General features: G+C 42.8%; 3 protein-coding genes across 3 annotated transcripts; 1 reads left to right on the top strand and 2 right to left on the bottom strand.

Moving 5' to 3' along the window:
- Nucleotides 1–942: 942 nt before the first annotated feature.
- pkdccb (protein kinase domain containing, cytoplasmic b) lies at nucleotides 943–8,536 on the bottom strand. Its single transcript, XM_033987673.2, has 7 exons — nucleotides 7,915–8,536; nucleotides 6,730–6,879; nucleotides 5,124–5,392; nucleotides 4,648–4,727; nucleotides 4,400–4,507; nucleotides 1,978–2,151; nucleotides 943–1,821 (listed from the first exon to the last, which is right to left on the bottom strand). Exons 1-7 carry the CDS (start codon nucleotides 8,467–8,469, stop codon nucleotides 1,715–1,717), a joined length of 1,443 nt encoding a protein of 480 aa, XP_033843564.1. The 5' UTR covers nucleotides 8,470–8,536; the 3' UTR covers nucleotides 943–1,714.
- A 2,154-nt stretch (nucleotides 8,537–10,690) lies between these two features.
- Nucleotides 10,691–18,119, top strand: disp2 (dispatched homolog 2 (Drosophila)). The gene is made up of 10 exons (XM_055231289.1): nucleotides 10,691–10,779; nucleotides 12,517–12,661; nucleotides 12,928–13,187; nucleotides 13,267–13,296; nucleotides 13,364–13,487; nucleotides 13,720–13,835; nucleotides 14,014–14,105; nucleotides 14,301–14,398; nucleotides 14,487–14,648; nucleotides 14,727–18,119. Exons 1-10 carry the CDS (start codon nucleotides 10,691–10,693, stop codon nucleotides 17,925–17,927), a joined length of 4,317 nt encoding a protein of 1,438 aa, XP_055087264.1. The 3' UTR covers nucleotides 17,928–18,119.
- A 971-nt stretch (nucleotides 18,120–19,090) lies between these two features.
- rpusd2 (RNA pseudouridine synthase domain containing 2) lies at nucleotides 19,091–21,285 on the bottom strand. The gene is made up of 3 exons (XM_033987677.2): nucleotides 20,578–21,285; nucleotides 20,120–20,416; nucleotides 19,091–20,038 (listed from the first exon to the last, which is right to left on the bottom strand). The coding sequence occupies exons 1-3, from the start codon at nucleotides 21,214–21,216 to the stop codon at nucleotides 19,265–19,267; spliced, it is 1,710 nt and encodes a 569-aa protein (XP_033843568.1). The 5' UTR covers nucleotides 21,217–21,285; the 3' UTR covers nucleotides 19,091–19,264.
- Between the last annotated feature and the right edge of the window lie 470 nt (nucleotides 21,286–21,755).

The raw sequence follows: 21,755 nt of genomic DNA, 5'->3' as shown, positions 1-21,755 counted from the left end.
GAATGTTGCTTTCGAAGGAACCTCCTTCGATGGAAGTATACACCTACAGGGCCAGTAGATTTTTAGACAAACTGAACAAACATGTAGACATGTTTTGTGTTTGTTATACTCAAAAGGGGTTTGAGTACATAAACATAAGAAATATAAAGATCCGGCAATCAGGCAGAAGAGAGACGAGACATTCCAAGCAATATACTCATTCCCACCACAGAGCCACACAGGGCTTGCACATGCGGCACATACACTCTGCTCTAGAAGTGCTGATGGCTTGTTTTCATGAACAGATATTATTTCCAGATGGGGGTCATGAATCAATCCCATGGAAACAAGCAGAGTGAAACTAGAAACATTAAAAACAGAGCAGGAGCATGGGGCAATGAGAAACAACAAGCTGTCGCGCTGGACTCAGGAGCACTCGGACACATGGGAACAGCAACACAACAAATAATTTGGACAGAGAGGGATTAGACCCATTTCAGACAGGTCCTTCCGGTCAGTCTGTTGAAGCCTTATCTCACAGCTCTTATCTGCTCTATCAGGCTCTAATCAGCCGACTTTGTCCAGACAACAAGGGCCAATGGCAGGCAAACAAGGGCCCGGAGCCCTTTTAAAGAGCCCATAAACGTTTAACCTGTGGACGGGACATGCTCTCTGAGATCTGTATGCAAATCAGACAAATCCTGAGAGCCAAGAAATGTCTACCCTTCACCTCTATTCAAGTTTTTGTTCAGAACAAAACTTTCCACTATCAATTTACTCTCAAATACATGTCTGTTCTTGTCTGAAAATGACAACAATAAAGGGACCAAACAAAATAGAGCTAGTTGTGGGTGTACAAGTCCCTGGTGAAAGCAGTCCTGCTCAGTCCCAGGTCCACTGGGTCTGCAGTCACAGATGGAGGTCCATTTCGGTGCAAAGCACACGTCAGGTTTTTTGTCGTAGGCCTGCCCCATAAAGCAGTGGCTCATTTACATGTATTAATTAAGGCTGATAATGAGCTCAGCATGGCACAGCATATGAATGCATTCCACTGGTATTGTGCAAACTCTGTGACACTGTGTGCTTTGAGTTGGCCTTTTCAGATGGTGCAGATTGCAGAAGGGCAAGCACGCGAATAGATAAAGACTTAAAAACACACAATAGTGAGTCAGCACCCCCTGTGCTGCCCCACGCCTGCACTCATGGAGGTGCTAATGACAAACAAACAGGCTCTGTAAGTGCACTTGCACATAGACAAAGAGCATGTAAATAACCACAACACAGGGTTGTAAAAAAGACATTTATATTATGAAAAGCCCAAATTTACAGTATAAAAAGAATAATAATTTTTCATTGAAAATATAAGAATCACCCACAAGGTGCATGTAAAATCAGATGTACAAGCATATAAACATTTGATCATGTAAATACATTATCTTCATAAAGGAATGATTCTGGTAATGCATAGAATGCTTGTGGATTTGTCTAAGCGCTTGTTTCTTGTCCTCAGGCTCAGTGAGATGATGGCAACTCTATGCCAGGACGTCCCGCTCTGATCGTACCTGGAGGAAATCCCTGTAAACAGCAGCTGGCACAGGCAGCCACTTGGCTCCGCTTCACACACTGTGCAGAAGAGCACAATCCCTCCTACTGATTCTTATGTTCATGGGTACAGCTCTATCTGCGCCACTTCATGGTCCATAATCCTGCATAGGGACAGTCCCGCCGAGTCCTGTCAAAGTGAAGGCGTGTCCGAGACAGTGTTTTTTTTCACATACACATCTGATGTGCCATTAGGAATGAGCTGAGCAGAGCTGCTCCGGAAAAAGGCCAGGAGACGCCCTGAAGAGAGAGATGAGAGGATAAGTCCACAGTAAAGACATGTTCGGACGTGATATGGATAATGACTGTGTATGTTTGTGTTTAAAAACCCCATTAAAAGATTAAAGACACTGATCACTCAGAGCTACAACACCACAATGGATGCAGAGCACGTACCACTCCATGTCCTCTGTCCCGTCAAACTGAAGCTGGAGCACTGGGAGTGAGAGTTACAGATGTGCGCAGCTTCTCGCGGGCTGTGCACCGACAGTACACAGCCCTGTGCACTATAGGAGAGCCAGCAGCGGTACTGCCCCCCGGAGGCCCCCACATGCTGCAGCAACCAGTAGTCTGTAGAATAAACAGCAGAACATCATCATTTTTCAGGAGCACCAAAAACAGTACAACACTGTCAGTCAGAATAATGGTTTCAGATCATCTGCGGATTAGAGATTGCCAAGGTCAAACTGCTCAATGAGCCCTATGTTTGATTTAGTCACTCAATCAATCATAATAGTTTAGTCTGACCAAAACTGATTTATAGCTGAGAAAAGCATCATCAGCTCTTTAATGTTCTGGTTGTTGGCTAATGTCAGTTGGCTCCACATCCTGTTCATAAGATATAGCCCCAACCCTGACCTCCACCAAGTGAGCTCCATTCAGCCGCTTTGCTCTCCAGCCCTGAATCATCTGCTCTGTATTAGAGACACACATTTGTGCAGCAGTGGACAAAGGCTAGCTGTGCGAAGAGCGCTGCCTGTTAACCTTCTAACTGGCAGCAGCGGGTGGGGCATTGGCGAGGGGAAAACGACATGAGGATCTGCCTCTGGCTTTGAGAAGAGGGAAGAAAAGTGAACAAGGGGCGGAGTGTTCAGCTCAGAGGAGAGAATTCGAGCCTGCTGCTGCAACAGACAGCCCTGAATCACCACTGTGTCATGGACCATCAGGAGAACGCTCTTTGTCTAACAAAGTAATACACTGGAATGGAAAACTCTCCACTCCTGCTGACTATGTCCACACTAAATATTACCCAAAAACAACCAAATGTATGCCACTATTAAGTTTATTAAGAAGTATGCAAACATATGGGTTGTCTTTTTCTTCATCGAAATATTCTATCAACAGTGTCCCCTTCTTTTCATTTGGTGCTAGCTAATTTCAAGGAATGAGCTAATATTTAAAGAAAAGAAGGATCCTATTCTGTCATCATGGGTTACTCCCATATTTTGAGGAGTGTTTGTCTGGGTGTGGTAAGTGTGTGAAAAGACATGTTCGGTGAATGATGCATTTTAACAAGCCAAATAGGCATTGCATGTATCACTTTCACCCCCTGTTTTTGGCTATGCATATTTGATTAGGACATTCTGACATCTCTCTACAGTGTAAAGACTGAAACTGTAAACCTTCAGTATTAATTAGTCATGTCAGTTATTGGAGTGCTAATAACATTTCCTGCTGTGACTTTAATTATCATTGGGGATATTTGCATAGGCCCCAGCTCACTACAGGTGATTTAATTAGCAGCTAAATCTAAAGTGAGAAAAAAAAACGCACTGAGTTAAACATCAAACAACCTCCAAGCTGTGTGCCATGCCCTCTCAGGCTGTGGAGGGCCTGATAAGCTTTGTGCCTTTGGCCCCTGGCACCTCCTTGTTAAGTCAAAGCCTTTCCTCCCCGTGTGAGCCCCTACACTCCTCCATCAGTGATTCAATTCACATAGCACTGCTATATAAACAGTCCTGCATCTGGGAATGGAAACTCGGCACAGGAACGCAGCCAGCCAGTCGTTCTGGTATTAATATTTCATAGAGCAGGGGGAGCGAGGAGAGACGGGAGGCCAGGGGTGCAGGGAGACTATGCACTCTTTCAGGGGCAGACAAAGTCTGAGAAACATCATATTCCAACTTAAAACACAAGCTGAAAAGTAGTTGAGAAAAACTTTCAGGCCCACATCAATTTATAACTCAAGGTTTTGATCTGAAAGTTACTAAAAATACAACACTTTTACAAATTTGATACATTTAGAAGCAGAAAATGTGTTAGATTCACAAAATGACTAAACAAGCTTGTGATTATTCCTGTGAGACCTCAAAGATCTCTTGGACTTAAATGGGTTAAACTGGTGAGACTTTGGACTAATCCCTTCTTGTTGAGCTTGTCCTCTCATTCCAGCTGCCTAATAAACCTGTCAAAACAGCCTGGAGAGGTAAAAAAACCCTGCCCCCGACTTTCTCCCATTCCTTAAGAAAACAGCGAGCCGGCCTGTCTGGGATCAGAGCAGTTAAGACTGAAATAGACTGGTCTAGGTATTACACTGATGTATTTCCACATCAAAAACATGCAAAGTACGAGCTGTAAACCAGTTTTTTCAGTTTCTGAATTTCTTCCATATTCCCACTATAGGTAATTTTAAAATGCTTAATATAAACAGTACAGCTACACTGTCTGAGCAACTGAATTAACATTTATTTATATTTTGACCTGCCCCATTGTACAGTAGAACTTTGCAAGATTTCTAGGCTACCATTAGTTGGCCTTTTATACTATACAGTACAGTTCAAGTAGTGCCCAAAGAATTTAATTTAAATAGTCCTGGTACCTGAGAGTTCAAAAGCTGGCAGGTTGTCCAGGTGCGCTCCAGACTGGTACTGAGCCAGGAGCTCTTCAAAAGCCTGCAGCGTCTCATTGATGTCACTTTTCAGTTCCCCTGCAAAACATCACAACATCCACTATGAGGCTCCACTCACAGCTTTTGTGTGACTGCTATTCATTAAGACATAATAAACTGACAGACATGTCAACACATGACTAATGCAATGGCTTGGTTAGATCTGTTATGCTGCTCACCTGTGGAGTTCATGATGTGGTCCACCAGGTGTGTGAGCGTAGGTGGAGCCTGGTGCGGCAGCAGATAAGTGAAGAAATACCTGCAGCCAGACAGATAGGATTTAGATGGACAGAAAATATTATGACACTTGGAAGTCCTATGTGACACATGATGGCTATGGACACAAATGTGTAACTTTAATATACAAGGACTACTATAAATGTGATTATATTCACAGATTCAGCTTTGGATTCACTCCAACTCTTGAGGGCAGAGCGTATTGTATATGTTCTTAATAACTAGGGCATCTCAATGTCGTTGAGAGTTTTTCTATAAAAGTTGACAGACACAAGTGCCTTCATCTAGCCTCCAGTATTTTCCATCAAGAAGTGGGTACAACATATTATAGCTCACCAGGGATTATGATGACACGCCTCAGTATTCAAAGCTTTCACTCATCACCTCATCACATCACAGTAAAGCACTGTTGCTGCACCTGTAGGCATTGTACATGTTCCTCTTCTGGTTGAGCCCCTCACACAGGCCACGCACACAGGGGATGCTGAAGTTGCGCTGGGGGAAGAACAGGGTGCAGTCTGCGTTGGTCTGACATTGGGTGGGCTCTGCGCTGACATCATCTAAGTCCGTGAGCTTCAGAGTCCCGGACACCATCACAAACTGCCGTGGTTGGAAGTCCAACAGTGCCACAGAGCCTAGAGGAGAGCTGGACAGGAAGTGCAGCAGGTGCACCAAGTCCAGGCAGACCTACCACACAGCACAGTCACAAGATTATTGGGATATTGCAGTAATTATCAGATTCTATGATGATGTCCCACTCCCAGATGGGGGCAAGAGCCACTTTTTCCTATTCTCTGTACTAAATATGTAATGTCATCTCAAAATACAGCAAAAATGTGAGGTTTATGTGTTGCCACCTGAGAAAAATGCCTTAAATGAAGTTTGGTTTGAACTGTGAGTTCACAGAGGTCACCTCAAAAGGCTCTCAACACCGTTTTATCCCCTTTCATTAAATTGATAAAAATAGCAACTCCAAAGTCTCCCAAACACACTGCGATTCCACTGACCACATTTGCAAGCCATTTCCTGAGACTGTTTTTATAGTGCCCTTTAAACACCATAATAAAAACAAAAAGAGAAAATAAGTAGGCTACTAAAAACCAAATAACTGCATTAGCTGAACCAGTGGAAGAGCAAAAGCTGCTGCGGTGCTGCACACATAGCTCCAGCCTGAGGTCATGTGGACTGCTCTGGGACGTCCTGAGCACTAGGGGCGTAACCCAACACCCTGCATTACTGTAGTGAGATGGAGAGGCCCGCGCGGCTCCAGGGGGTTTGGTATTATTACAGCTCTATGGGTGATGGAGTCTAGGACATACATGCTCCATTGTTCGAACTTTAAAAAATCTTGCTCAGAATGTTTAAAGGTTTTGTTCTCTGGATATTCACAAGCAGGGTTGATGAGGCTGCCGTGGGACCCCCGCCAGGAGCATACCTGGGCTGGGGGTGCACTAAGCCCCTCTGTTAGCACGGCTCAAATTCCTGGGCTGCAGCGGATTATGGCCTTCCCTCCCCGTAGACACACGACACAGCAGTTTCCAATATCTGCCGCACTCCTCCTTTTATCACACAACCTCAGATCACCGTGTCAAACTGCACTTTACCGAGGGCTACAGCAGTCAACCCCAGTCCCATCAAAGGCCAGAACAGTCACTGTCATATTTTTATTCAGAGTGAAACTGGTACATTTACATATCGTGTTACATCCAATACATAAAAGCAATAGAGACACAGTTGTATTAACAAATTAACAAATGTAATAACTGTAAATTTCTCTATCATTTAAAAATGTCAAGAATAATAGATTTCACAATTAATCATAATTACAGATTAAAATTGTGAATAAATGAAATGTGTTACATATTCACTTCATTTGAAATTGCAATATTTATATCACAACAACAAAATATAAAATCTTGAGACATGTATCAGAACGTCTAAATGTGTTCTATAGAGATCTTATGCAGTATGTCATGTTGCTTTACAAGTTTCCCAAAATGCAGCATTCTAATTTTTTTGCTTACCCTGAAGCGGTCCTCCCAGGGGCTCTGGAGCAGCTGGATCATCTGCAGTGGCGTGCCCTGCTCCAGGATCACAGCCAGTCTGCCTCCTTCAGCTCCCCCTCGGCCATCTGCCTCTCGGCCTCGGTGTTGGCCCTCACAGTGCCCTCGGAGCTACAGGGTGGATAAAACTCAGTTATTCATGGGAAATGCACACAAGGTATTTGAGCTACAAGTGAAAGCCGAGAAGACGAAAAAACTTTAGGAGTGTGATTTTAAGAAGTGTCAAAACCAGAGTAAGCAGCAACAATGTGAAAGTACTGAAGTAATTTTACTTTAAACCTGCTAACCTAAACAATGTTATACATTTAAATGGTACTCTTTAAAAAGTTTGGAATAATATGCAATTGCAATTTTAATTTGATTTTTGCTCCACCCTCAACACATAGTAAGTGGCCCTTCGGAAAAAGTAAAGAAACACCACCATCAAGATCATACACACTGAAATCAACCTCTGTAGTGAAATATTTTCTTATCTAAGTTGAAAGGTTCTTGATAACTTAAGTACAAGTAGTTTGCTCTAGTTTGCTCCTTTGTCTATACTTGAAAACTAGGTGAACCACCATTCTGGCATCAAGAACATGAAATTAGAAACTACACAAATGGACACACAATATTAAAGACTGGGTTCAGACGGTTGGAGGCTATAAGTGCAGATGCAGAGCAGAGTCAGGACAGACAGGAGGACAATTGTGTTCTAAAGGGCCGGATAAAGGTCAGTGCGGGGTCAGCAGCGCTCAGTTAATCAGAGACATGCTGGTATGAGACTGAGGAGCTTTTCTTCCACCTCAGTGTGAACAACAAAGAGGTTAGAACGGTGTGTTCGTGATTATGGAAACTATGGAGTCTACCATTATTATATTTGGGCCGATCTGCAGATTAATGTAGGCCTATTTTAGTTGAGTGGTGATTTTGGAAAGTCAGCGTCTTAATAGCTAATACTGTAAAAACAAAACAAAAAAAACAAAACAACAACAACAACAAACAAAAAAACTGCTTCATGCTGTCCAGTCTAAGATTTAATTCAGGGCAGTTTAAATATAAAAAATATAGGTATATTATATTATACCCTATATTTTACATAAAAGCATTTAGTATTTTAAATATAAAGATATTTTAGACTTAAATATTCATATTTTTTAGACTTACCCCGATGACGTTTGGATGCTGGAGCCTTTTTAACAGCACCATCTCCTTCTTCAGTTTATAAGCCACGAGTTGCCGACACGCCTCTGGCTCGTTAAACTCCTCCACACATTTGCCCATGTCTATACCCTGCTCGTTGACCAGTTTCAGCGCCACGGCCAGACCTCCGGCCAGGTTCGCTTTGACAACGAGTTTGGTGTAGCCCGAGCCGAGTACCTCCAGCGCCTGCATGTCCACCAGAGAGTCACAGCCCAGCTCAGCTCCGGGCGCACGGCTCGAACCACGAGCGATCTTGTCCCATACTCTATAGTCCCACGTGGAGTCCAAAGATTGGTCAGAGAAGTGGTCCTCATCCTCATTGAGAAAGAGCAGCGGGACAATTTCCTTGCGTCTCTCGATGAGTTGAGAAATCAGCGCCTCGGGGAGCTGCTGCTCGCTACGGGTCACGTTGGAAACGACCCGCGCACCAAACTGCTGCACGCTGCTGATGAGTAGAGAAACTAAAATAGAAAGAACGACAAAGGCCAGCAGTGCGGCTGCACGGAGAGAATTGCCCATAATTTTCTGAGCAGCTCCGAAAAAGACGCGCCGCTGCCGGGCTCTGGCGCGCACCACACTGCAGATCGCGAGTGAAAGTTCTCTGTGAGTTTGTGCTGAAGACGTGATCAGCTCCTGGTTCCTCCTCCCGGGAACTCCTCCAGAGGTGTGTCCTGTCCGCTCGTAACTACACCTTTCAACAAGGCCTCGTGTTTGTCACTGTCACCCAGGCACCACGACACCAATTAGCCAAGATCAAACGTAAACTCAAACAAATTTACAAATTTCCAACATTTCCAAGACCAAAAGACAGATAGGCCTACATGAAAAGCACAAAGGTTGACGATTATGGATAGAATAGTCGACTGGCCAATAGCAAACCACAACACTTAATCCGGGCAGAAGTAGCTTTTAAGTAAGACTACATTCATAATAGTTCATGGACATGATTTGGCAATTTTCTTCGATCTTTTCTAATCATGTTTAAAATCATAAGTTTTCCACAAGGTGGCAGCAACCAACCAGTCATGGACAGTCAGTCTGACTCTGTCATGTCCTCATGAAAGCTGTAGCCTAGGCCTGGAACAGCCTAGATCTTATGTCGTAACCAGTGTCCTGCCTATAAGGTTACATATGGGATCCATCGTTTTAATGAAGTGGCTAAGCAAAATGTAAGCCCGATAGGCACAGCCTACAAACGTTGAACTCCTTTTTTATTCACACAAATGATTGAAACAGACTATAAAAATAAATATGTTTCAGTAACAACGTGACAAGAAAAAAAGTAAAACACTGGGTCCTGTTTCACAAAGTAAGTTCCTCGTTGTCATACTCAGACAGGGCCAACTCAGAGTTTCCTGTTTCCACTTATAATTTGTTAATTTTGAATTTAGCTGAGGAGAAAAGCCATGATCAATGGATCCCAGAAAAGTGGATTCACTATTCACCATGGCAACCACAGGAGGGTTCTTCACAGGAAGTCACGTGACTGTAGACAGGTTAAATTCAGGTTTTAACTTTTGTAGTTCATTAAATACAGATTTAAAACTTCAAATAATTTTACTCACCATCACTTTGCACATGTTGCACTAAAAGGATTGATATATATTTGAGCATAGAGTGCAGTAGCACAAACTGTACTTTCATATGTGACATAAAAACATGTATAAAATGAATCCAACAATGAATTAAATTAATTCATCCATTTGCTTGACCTGATAAACGTGATCAAACTAATTAAAAAAGTTATAAGCAATGAGCTGTCTTATAAATTGCAAATTGAAACTAAATGTAAAAAAGTGTAAAACATAACATTTTTCTAAAGTTAAATCCTCTTGATCTAACTCTTCCTACTTCCTTGAATGGATAAGTGAACTGGCCAATCAGAGCTCTCCTTCATAAGCAGACTCTGGTTAAATTCAGTATTAGAGGAATAAAACCTGCTCTGCACCAGGTTAGGTTCAGACTGAGTTACCATGGACTGACTCAGGGTCCAGGTTAACTCTCTGTGTAACTGAAAACTCAGAGAGTTGACCTCTTTTCAGGGTTAACAAACCCTGAGTTTGGACTAAACCTGCTTCTTGAAACAGGGCCATAGGTCTACAATACCTATTTACCGAGATTATTTATGATTCTGTTATTTATAGGTCTACCCCTCTCTCAAGAATCAGCAGCAGTCTATTTTCCATCATTTCAAGTATTTGGTAGGCCTAATTGTGTATTTTCTATATTTTCTTTAGAGGACTAAAGAAAGGTCTGAATACTGGCTCATCCTCTCTAAAACTCTAAAATTGTTTAACAACAATTTTTGGTGAGCTGTTCTTAATTTGAGCTATAGCACCAAAACGCATCCTGGATAAGGTGGCACTCAGAAAAAATAAACCATATTATCATTTTGTCACGTTTGCTGTTGCTGGTTGTTCTCTGGGAAAGTCAATACAACAGGCCTATGGTGCCATTTATGCCTGATACAAATTATCTTGAAGAAATGGCTCACATTTGGACATAAGCAGGATCTACTCCACAGGTAGGCCGGCTCCAGGGCGCTTTACTATAATGAGCTGCTGCGTGCGGTCAAACGCTCCGAGAGAAGCGCGCGTCATCAGCCGCTCGGAGCCAATCAGCGCGCTCCTCTGCCTCTTCTGAGCCGAGCATCACAAACAAACGAGCTGCGTGACAAGCGTATGGACAGATGGATGCGAGTATTCATTAAGCAGCTGTGGAGTTGGACCGTCAGAGCAGGATGGACGCGTGCTCGCACGGGGAGAGTACGGGCGCGATAGTGAAGGAAGAGTTCTCCTCCGGAGAGAGGTCGAGAGACGCAGCTCAGAGGTGGGCGCTTTTATATGCATCTCATTATGATATGGAAAAGACAACTGAGCAGACTAATTAAATGTGTGTCGCTTATTGTTAGTAAATGAGAAGCAGAGATCAGTGTGATGACTTTAATGGCCATAAATGGCTAGTGTCTGACTAAATATCCTATACTAGTACTGCATTTGCACTGTTGCTATACGCTAGCTAAACCAGTGGTACTAGCTTTTTGACCTGATGTGCCCAGTGACTATAAAGTCTATATGTGCCCATTGATCTGCTCTGTGAGCGCGAGTCAAACGGCCTCTATTTTTTTTAAAAAAAAGATTTGTTTATATTGGGAATGCCATATAAAATACGGGTCATACACAAGGTATTAATTGGCATATGAAGCCATATGGTTGAGACTGAGTTACTTTTGCATCCTATTGGCCTGTTTTTCTTGAAGCCCCCACCCTCTGCCTTCAAATGCATAATTAAGAAAACTGATGATTTAGGCTACTTTTTATTTAAAGGAAAGTAAGGCCCATTCAGGAAGTCTTACTGTTCAGTGAGCAATAATTCTGACTACCTCAAACACAGATCACTCAAAGTTACATAAATAGGCTATGCAAAAACAAATGTGAGCTTATTTTATAAAGTGATGCATGTAAAGATGCTATCTGTCCAGCATATTTAGCCTAAAAATAACTGATTGTACAGGAAGACAGCAGTTTGTTGTTACTTGTTCTATCCTTAAAGGAACTGTATGCACCCTGTGCTATTACAGTTTTGAAAAAGGTTTTACAGTCACAACTGAACCTGGGTTGCCAATGCCTAAACCTGCATATAGAGGACAGATATATGTTTTTCTCAGTGTATGGATGCCTCGTGTGAAAGCTTAGAACCTCCAGAGCCTTCACCCAGAGGCCGCACTATTAGTATTGATTAATGATTGGCTGCAGGTCCTGGGGTTTAGGTAGTCAGGATTCAGATCAGAGTTTTAGGTTCAAAACAATTAAGATTTTAGCACAGAAATTGGTGACCTACATGAGAGACTCATGTGGGGCTGATTCTGCTTTTTGATTAAATAATCGTCTTGATAACCAAAACACAAAATTGTAACAAATAAATGGGACATCATGTCCAATTGTAAGAAAGAATATATCACTATTAGTATTATTACCAGTGCTATATTTGATTTGAACATGGTTACTGTACCAGGGACACAGACAGACAGAAGTTTATGAAATTTTAAATCAAAATATTACATACAGTTCCTTTAATGTCTGTGATGTCATAGCTAGCACCAGCCCTGTCAAATCTTTGGTTTAACTGAAGAGCATGATAAGGCCTATTTGGCAGATTTTTTGTAAAAAAAAATAAAATCTCTGGGATTAATGAGAACATTTATCTTCTGACTGTGTACTCAAAACTATTCATTAACTCTTAACTCTGGGGTTATTATGGGATAACCCATCAGTGAATCGAGTGTTGACTTTGTTGCCCTAGAGACAGAGCAAGAAGTACACAGCATAACATTTTACCATAAGCCCCTTGTGGAAAAACAAACATAATACTCCACTTTAGTGTGCATCTGGCTCAGTATAGACAGATACACGCAGTGGCAATGTTCTTTCTTTAGCAATGACTTATTACAAAGTGTTTGACTAAGCACCTCTCTTGCAATGAGTGCTGCCGTCCATCAGTTGTAGATTGTGTACGTAAGCCTACTTCATGTGTTCTGTCAAATGCTGGGTCTTGTGTGTTCCACAGTGACCCCCCATCCATTGCTCTGTGTTCCCCTGAGCACCAGTGCACAGTGGACCATTCTGAGGAGGGGCTCCTCTCTGAGGAGAGACTGTGTGACAGCTGCAGCAGCCTGGGAAGGCCCTCCTCCTCCTGCAAGCTCTACCGCCAGGTACCTACATTAAACTCCGCCACATTTGGGCACAATTCATGTGTTAGAAACAAACATATAGTCACTTGTTTTTTTAATTAACCTCAGACCTTTCCATCAAATGAACTAGATGTGAAAATTCAGTTTATTGTCATTTTTTTATTTTATTATGTTTTGCTTTATTTTAATTAATGGCAATGAAAGCAGATTTCTATCCACAGTCCTTCTAATCTGTGATTCGTAACAGTGTAAAGCAGAGCACTGAAGAAGGTTCCTGTTGTCTCCAGGTCCCACAAAGGTCCCATTTGGGGCCTTTTGACTCTCCTTTACCCAGGATGTGCCCTCACTCCAGTCAGGCTACCACCTGCCACAGCTGCCCTAAAGGTTCAAGGGAAAACCACAAGTGTTCGCTAGAGGCTGTGAAGATGAGGGGAGGTCAAAGTTTTAGCTCTGCTCAGTCCTCGTGTTCTGGACCAGTTCGCTGTCACTGGCTACACAGTTCAGCTGATAGTGGACCACACAAAACAAAACAGGCACTGACTGTCAGGTACCACTTTTTTGCTCTGTGTGTTTTTCCAACATGAATGGCTAGTTCCATTTACAGCAGGCTTTTTGATTCCCTGCAGGGATGGAGGTCTGTCACGGATCATCAGAATGTAAGTGTCAGAAAATAATCCCTGTTGTAAACATGTATCTGACCACCTGCTTGTGTGTCTGGTTTAGATATAGTCAGCTGCTGGTTGAGCACCCATTAGGTTTGCTGCTGGGTTGTGCCTTGTTGCTCTTGGGCTGTTCCGGAGCAGCACTTCTGATAGGTCCATTACCAGACTTCTCCAACCCTCTAATGGTGAGTCTCACATAGATGCTTTTTGTTAGATATAAATTATACCCCACACTATTCTAGCCAAAATATAATTGCGTTTACAAGACTCAAGATTAATAATAGAAAAAATTGCTTTGTTTGAGTCAAACGTCAGTAGCACGTGCAGATAAGTTCAAGGTTACCATGGCATCTCTGGAAGCTTGTTGACACTGATGGAGAACAGAGTGCACTCTTTGATGTCTGTGCTCGGATGCAGGGTTTTCAGCCACGGGGGACATACATCAGCCTGCGTGAGTCCAGTCTGCAGCAGCTGTTGGAGAACACAGGCCCTGGCAGAACTCTGTCTCTGCTGCCACAGGCACTTAGTCCAAGGTCAGCACACTATACTCTGCTCTGTGCTGGGTGTACACAACTGTACATATATTTAACAAAATGTGTTACATTTTTTATTTAGCTGACTTTAAATAAGAGTACACAACTATTCAAATGTCCACTTGCAAAAGAATAGAGTGCATTCAAATAGTATGGTCTGTTTTCATGTATGGTGCAGAGGAGCTGTCAGTCAGAACAGTAGTAGAGCGCGCACAAGGAGGATGTTGGCCAGACACTCCACTCCAGACTCCTTCCTCTGTGATGCTCCAGGTCAGCTGCACACACATCATATACCATGCACACAAACTTGGCACACACACTCTGGTACAAAGGAGTAAAGATCAAATGAATATCAAATGAATACAATATAGTCCTAATGAATAAAATCTACCATATGCAGTCTTAACACACTCAAAATGTACCCCCACAAATCCCCATTTATGACTGTGTGCATGACATGTGCAGGTGAGCATCTGGCCCAGCTTGTGTTCAGATCTGAAAATGCAGCCAGTCTGTGGAGCCTGAAGACCATCCATTCCATGTGTGAGATGGAGCAGTCCAGGGTATGCCACCCCCCCCCCCCCCCCCCAAAAAAAAAGCACGATATTCATGTAGTTTACATTGTTCAAAATCCTTCCTATTTTGTGTAAGATCCGGTCCCAGGCACACTTCCAGGATGTGTGCCAGCGCCCTCTGCGACGCGAGCCCCAAGACAGCGGGCTGAGCAACGGGTGCTGTCCTAGCTGGTCTCTAGGAAACTATTTAGCTGTCCTCACAAATGCGTCCTGCTGTCTCAGCCTCACTGCACACCAGGTCACTTGTACATACTGTATATAAAATACAATTTCACAAGTCTCCACATATATATAAGACATAATATCTGTCTTACAGGTGTCGGAGTCTCTGAGTCTGCTGCGTAAATGTGCTCTGTATTATCATGAAGGACAGCTCGTGGAGGCCTGTGTGGACAGACCCAAACATGGTGGTTGTGCTTTTGTTCCCAGCCGCTGTAAACAGTCCCGTGTGGTGTTCCAGATACTGCACTTTCTGGTGGATAAGGACTTTCTGGGTCCTCAGACAATGGAGTACCAAATCCCCACCTTAAAGTACAGCCTCCTTTTCCTACCAGTGCAGAAAGGAGAGCAAATGATGGAGATATATATGAACACTCTGGAAGGACGAGATCTGTCTTACAATAACACCACGATCACTGGCATGGACTTTGGCATCAAACAGAGGCTTTTTAGATTTTACCTTTCAAGGGATTGCATTTACCCTGTCCTAGCAGTCCTGTCCCTCCTTTTCTCCATGACCGTCTATTTACAGTCACCATTTGTTGTAGTCTTATCTGTATTAGCCATTGCTGGGTCCCTCCTCACATCCTACTTCTTGTACAAAGTCGTTTACCGTCTGACTTTCTTTCCTCTAGTTAACTTTACTGCAGGCATTATTCTTCTGGGGAGCTGTTCAAATCAGATTTTTATATTTGCAGATTTTTGGAACCTATTGCTCTCCCAGAGACCTTGTGTCTCTCTAGAGAAGAGAGTCAACAGAATTCTGCATGAAGTTTGCTATCTAATTATAGCCTCAGGATTGACCTCTAGTGCAGCTTTTTTCTCTGGTTTTCTAAGCAGCCTCCCAGCCATTCGATGTTTTGCCATTTACCTGGGCACAGCCTCCTGCATCAGTTCACTTCTAGCATTAGTGTGGCTGCCATGTTCTTTCATTTTGCGTGAACACTACATGAATTCATCCCCTGCTGCAGTTCAGGGATGGAGACCTTGTTGCTCCCAAAATACCAATGGATTCTGGGAGACAAGCTCACGTAAGAAATGTCTTTTCAATATCAGCCAGAAAACAAGAGAGATTAAAAGAGGGCTCAGTGATACATCAAACCTGTTATTTTTGAAGATCCTCCCATGTGGAGTAGTGAAGTTTCGATACATTTGGGTATGCTGGTTTGCTGTGCTTGCTGCTGGGGGCACATACATGGCCTGTGTGGAGCCAGGCATGAAGCTGCCTACTTTGGAGAGCAAAGTTACTCAACTGTTCCGCTCTAGTCACCCATTTGAGAGGTATGATGCAGAGTACCGCCACATGTTTATGTTTGAACGCCAGAGAACTGGAGAAGACATGCCTCTTAGCCTACAGTTAGTCTGGGGAGTGAAAGCCACTGATAACGGGGACCATTTCAACCCACACAGCAACAACTCTTTGGTGCTGGACCCAGAGTTTAATATGAGCAGCTTTGACTCCCAGGTTTGGTTGAAGGATCTGTGTGCACATGTTCAGAATCAAAGCTTTTATTTGCCTCCATCTCCTGAGGACAAAGGCATGGTAGAAAACATATGTCTGGTAGAGCAGTTAGTAGAGTGGGTCTCAATGCGGCGTTGCTCAGAGGGTAATGACCTGTGCTGTGCTAACCAGACCTTCCCCTTCCATCCCACTGTATTTGAGCGGTGCCTAAGTTTGCTGCTGGCAGAGCGCTACATCCAGGGCCGCCTGGCTCATGCCGGGGGAGTGTATTTCCACACAGATGGACGAATTGCTGCCCTTGTTTTAGCATTTAGAACCACATATCTCTACAGCTTTAATTACACCACCACCAGTGGCTACTATGGACAAATCCTTGCATGGTTTAACAGGGAGAAATCTGGTGCTCCCCCAGGCCTGGGCCGTGGATGGTTTGTGAGCCAGCTTTCTCTGTTGGATCTGCAGCAGTCCCTGGGCTCAGAGACACTGCTGGTATCAGGCTTTTCTGTCGCCCTGACATTTGCCTTCCTCTTGGTTAGTACCTGGAACATTCCTTTGAGTCTGTATGGCATGGTGGCAGTCGGTGGCACTGTCTTTGTCACTATTGGCCTTCTGGTTCTGCTTGAGTGGCAACTAAGTGGCATCGAGGCCCTCTTTATATCCTGTGCTGCAGGGTTGGCTGTCGACTTCATTGCAAACTACTGCATTTCCTACAACCTAGCTCCACACTCAGACAAAATTGGGAAGGTGGCACATGCCACTAAAAGGATGGGCTGCCCTGTTGCGGTAGTTTCTGGAGCTTTCTTTTGTATGGGGATTATTATGTTACCATCAACTGCTTTACTGTTTAGAAAGTTAGGTATTTTTTTGTTTTTGGTGAAATGTGTGGCCTGTGGATTTGCTACATTCTTTTTCCAGTCTCTGTGCTGTTTTTTTGGACCTCAGCATAACTGTGGCAAGATCATGTTTCCATGTTTTATGGAACAGACTGAATCTTGTGTGACAGTAAACACCAGCTCCTCATCTGCGGCTAATGGAGCTTTTGACAAAAACAGAGTAAGGAGGAGTTATGACCAAGATGGAGGGGGCTATCTATACCCCGATCACCATCGTCAGCAGAGACAGAAGCTCTCCGTTGGCACTGGTCAGGGGCACGAGCAGTATGAGCTGCAACCTCTGGCCTATCGACTCAGTGACAGCTTTGAAAACAGTACTTGTACCAGCAAATTGTCCAACAGGCCTTCTGTCCTCTCAGATGAGATCCAGTTTAGTAGCAGAGAAGACATGTGCAGTCATCAACACAAAATGTGTCCTACGCCTTCAGCCTTGCAAACATCCTCTCCCTACAAAGAGATCAGCATGCAGCCTGACCACTTGCACCAAGACAAACTGCTGTGCACAGCCTGCAGGGGTCACTGTAGTGGACTTAAACACTGGAGCAATACACCCTTCTCCTCCTCTTCCAGCATCGAGGAGACTACGGCCAGTCACACTCGAGAAACAATTGACCATCAGTCTGTGTGTAGAGATGAGGTCAAAGCACATAACAAACCACTGTGGGCCCGGACGCAGAGCTCCTGTGAGGGCCTGGAGGGCTCAAATGACACCTGCCTGAATGTCATAGAAGTACAGGCCTCCACGTCACTGCAATCCACAGAGGAGGAGCAGCAGCCACCTGGACACTTAAATGACAAAAGGGATACCCTTCGTTTGTCTCTGAAAGAAACACCATATGAGAGCGAGAACAGAGGCAGGAGCAGTAAAGTGGTCATTTTACCCAACAGTAAACCAGACCTACCAGATGTGTGGATTAAAAGAGAGCATGAGGACAGCTGCTGAGGTTTATAGCATTGTGCATTATGGTAGCAATATCCAAGTATAGTTATGTATACTTGGATGTAGTATGTTCAGTCTTTTCTGTGTATAAAAACACCAATAGCATGTATTACCGTGTGGTGTAATTAATATGTGTAACATTTTATAGGCTGAGACCATAGATAGGGCAATGATGATCTCGTTGCAGATTTACTTATTAACAGATACAAAACTCTGAAAAATTATATGTGGGGTTCACTATTCTTGATAAACTCATTTTCATCACATCTTTATCATTTAGGCCCCAAGACACACACATTTTGCACTTTTTTCAATAAAGTATGTCATTTTTGTCTGTGAAATCTCCATTAAAATACTTGCAATTCAAAGTAAATCACAAATAACTACTTGATCCTCATATTTTAGTAGTCGAGAGATTAATTTTTCACTTGATTAGTCGACTAATCAAATGATTATTTCTCTTTTTAAAATATATTTTCTCACACATACAGTGTGGTGTCTGAAGATAGACAATATTCATGAATAAAGTGTATAATTGATTAAATCAGTTTTTTTTTTTTTATTTATTTAATAATGCTACTGCCTTTGTGATATAAAAAAAAAGGCTGTATGTAGTTTAGAGTCAAAATATCATTATAACTTTTTGTTTTTTGTAGTCAATTAGTTACAGTCAATTAAAGAGGTGCAAAAAGTATTACAGGCTTCATTTTAATCACCTTTAGTACATATACTATACTGTACACATGTATATATACACTATAATATATTTTTATATTAAAAAATGTTTTTTTCTTTGAAAACTTGCTTGAATCTTTTGGTAGTTAACATGCTGTGTATACACATGCTATATGTAGACAACAGCATCTTGGTTACCATTCCATTTTGGTGTGGGTCTAGGACATATTTCTAAAACAGGGTTTAAAAGAATAATGGAAAAGTTATAGAACTTTTGTAAATGCAACCTGAAGTGATGACTTTTAGGGAGACCAGATGCGTACTAGTCAAATGACTTTCTATTTCTGTACTCAACACTTAAAATAGCAAAGGAAAATTCTATTCAACATTTTGTTCATCTCATCCAAGAAGCTTCTTCAGTTCTGACAGGAAAAAGCCTCTTCTACCTGGACAACTGAGGGATTACACAGACAACACAAAACATTTTTTTTAGTCATTCTATTTTATTTATCCAGGCCTGGTAGTACAACCATTACATTTTGACACTTGGAAGAATGTAGCCATTGCTTTGGAAAAAAAAATATATTATATGACGTATGTATGGAAAACAAATTGTTTTTTTATCCAAGCTGCAAAATAAAGTTGATGTATTATAGCAGTGGTCCTTAAACTGTCTCTTTCCAGTCCTCTTTTGCCCAATCTGGTAAATGTGTTGAATATTCAAAATCAGGACCTTTGTAACGTAAGGCATGCAGATACATAATGAGCTCCTTCTCTGTGGGGTCAGCACGTATAAGTTTGCATTCACTGCACAGGTGGTCCAGCTTACTGTTCGATGCAATCGCACTGGGAGCTATGCTCTCTCTCTCAGAGCCTTTAACAGGGTTCTCACAGCTTGAGTAAATTTCCTTGATACTGCCATCTGTTGTAACTGTAGTGTTAAAATGATCACTTGTGCAACTATCTGACAGGTGATTGGCTCCACTTATGTCCCCATCGTTACAGACTCTTTTTGTCTTCATTTCTTCAACCTCCCTGACCACATTGTCGGGTATGTCCAAGAGGTGTAGACTCTCCTGGGACCTGTGCTCTTCCACTAGAGCCTGCAGCAGCTCTTCATTGGTCCTGCTTAGCAGCCCTCCCTTGCCCCTGTGTGGACCCCATGCAGAGGAGCCATAGATAGGATCATTGAGGATGGGGAAACCCAGGTACTGCAGGTGGACTCTGATCTGATGGGTGCGGCCAGTAAGTGGTAAACAGCGCACCACACTCGTTTTGCCATTAAAGCTGAGCCTCTCAAACACAGTACGACATTCTTTACCTTTAGGATCCACCCGACACAAGCCGATTTTGAAGGAAACCACCAAGATAGGCTCCTCGCAGGTGATCTCCCCTTCTGGGAACTCCCCCTCTACCCGGCACACATACTCCTTTAGAAGCTGCAATAAATAAAACTCAGTTAAAGTACAGTGATCTCATTGTATGAATACTCTAAACATTATTTCTCAGCCAGGACATGCCTGTCTGTCTCTGACTAGTTGGTCCAGCCGTTTAGACGTCTCCAGGTTTCGTGCAAACAGCAGCACTCCTGAGGTGAGCCGGTCCAGTCGGTGCACCGTGTGGAGCTCTGAGACGCCCTGCTCTTTGCCAAGTATGAAGATTACTGTGTTGTGTCGGAAGCGGCCACAGGGATGCACTGGAATAGAGGCGGGTTTGTCCACCACAAGGACTTCGCCATCATCAGCCAAGATCTGCAAGGGCTTCCCCACCACAGGGGGCTCATGGCGATGCACCGTGTTCCGCATGTGGTCATTGTTCTGTGCAGTAGGGAAAATTGAGGGCAATTAAATAATCCAGTAACTAAATGATAAACAAGAGAATTTCACAAGTGAAATGAGGTAGCAGGTTAAATTATTCATAGGTCTAGTAAAAACGATATCTTTGTAATGCTGATCATCACTTGATCAAAGTTACTGACCTTCAGCACAATGGAGAGGTGGTCAACAGGTGTGCCATTGAGGCGGATGCGCCCCTCTTTGGCCGCTCTCTGATAGTACTCTATGGACTCAGCTCTGAACTCACTCTTGAACACTTCGAGGAGACTCTTGCCAACCCAGCGGCCTTTACAGTAAGTTGTGAAATCATGATAGTAAGGACGAACTTTCCGAAGACCGTTTTCAAAATAGTAGGAGGTCTCATTAAAATGTTCTTGATTGAAGCTGACTCCAGGGTTGCGTTTCTGCGGCGGAGGGACGTACCTCTCTCCAGGACGAACTTTCTTTCCTCCCGCTCCTCTTCGTCTTTTCCCTCGTCCTTTTCCCTCCGTTTCCTCTAGATCGTCCTTTTTGCGTTTTCCCGAGTCATTCTGCTTATTTTCTATCCTCGTAAGGTCTTTTTCTTTAGTGATTTCTGTAGTTTCCGATATTGCAACCTCTTGATCGGCCAACAACGTGGGATGTACCTGCTCCATCAGCACTATGCTCTTTGTCCTGAAGGCTGTTGGGGAAATACAAGGAGACAGCCTGCAATACGACGACGATAGTATGAAACTATTCTGAAAAGTGTTGAAGCTTGAACAGAGACATTGCCTATATTTTGCATAAAACCTCAAGTGCATTACTTTGTGGTTGCCTCGTACCTTGAGGTCCTTCAAGAGAAGGACGCACAACAATGACGTCACATTGTAGTTCAAGTCGCAGCAGGTTTACAGGCGATTATAATTTGTACTACGTTTAAATAAGATTTTCTCTTCATATTGAACACTGCTATTAATTTTCTAATTATATGCTGGGTAATATTTAATATTCTTGCGAGGAATACATTTATTTGCATACAGCTGTAGGCTTGTTGTTGCCATTTATATATATTAATAATATAAGGCCCTTCAATTACTGAAGTTATAACAAATGTAAAACTGCCTAAATTACATTCCAAATCATTCCAATTAATTTATTTATTTAATCTAGGAAGCAACCAAAATAAAAGTACAAGTCTTGAGAAGCATCCTAAAGGAATGAGGAAGAAGCGAAATACAATTCATTAATTTTTTAATGCTGTTGGGCTTTTTTGCCATTCATTTTTATGATTATGGTTTGTACCCAGTATTGCAGAAAACTGTCAGAAGCTTCCTGAATTAATCAAGCACATCACTGTACC

The sequence above is a fragment of the Periophthalmus magnuspinnatus genome, chromosome 22, assembly GCF_009829125.3.
Source record: "Periophthalmus magnuspinnatus isolate fPerMag1 chromosome 22, fPerMag1.2.pri, whole genome shotgun sequence".
Classification (NCBI taxonomy): Eukaryota; Metazoa; Chordata; class Actinopteri; order Gobiiformes; family Gobiidae; genus Periophthalmus; species Periophthalmus magnuspinnatus.
The sequence above is the reverse complement of the archived record's forward strand: the minus strand, read 5'-3'. Positions and strand labels throughout refer to the sequence as shown.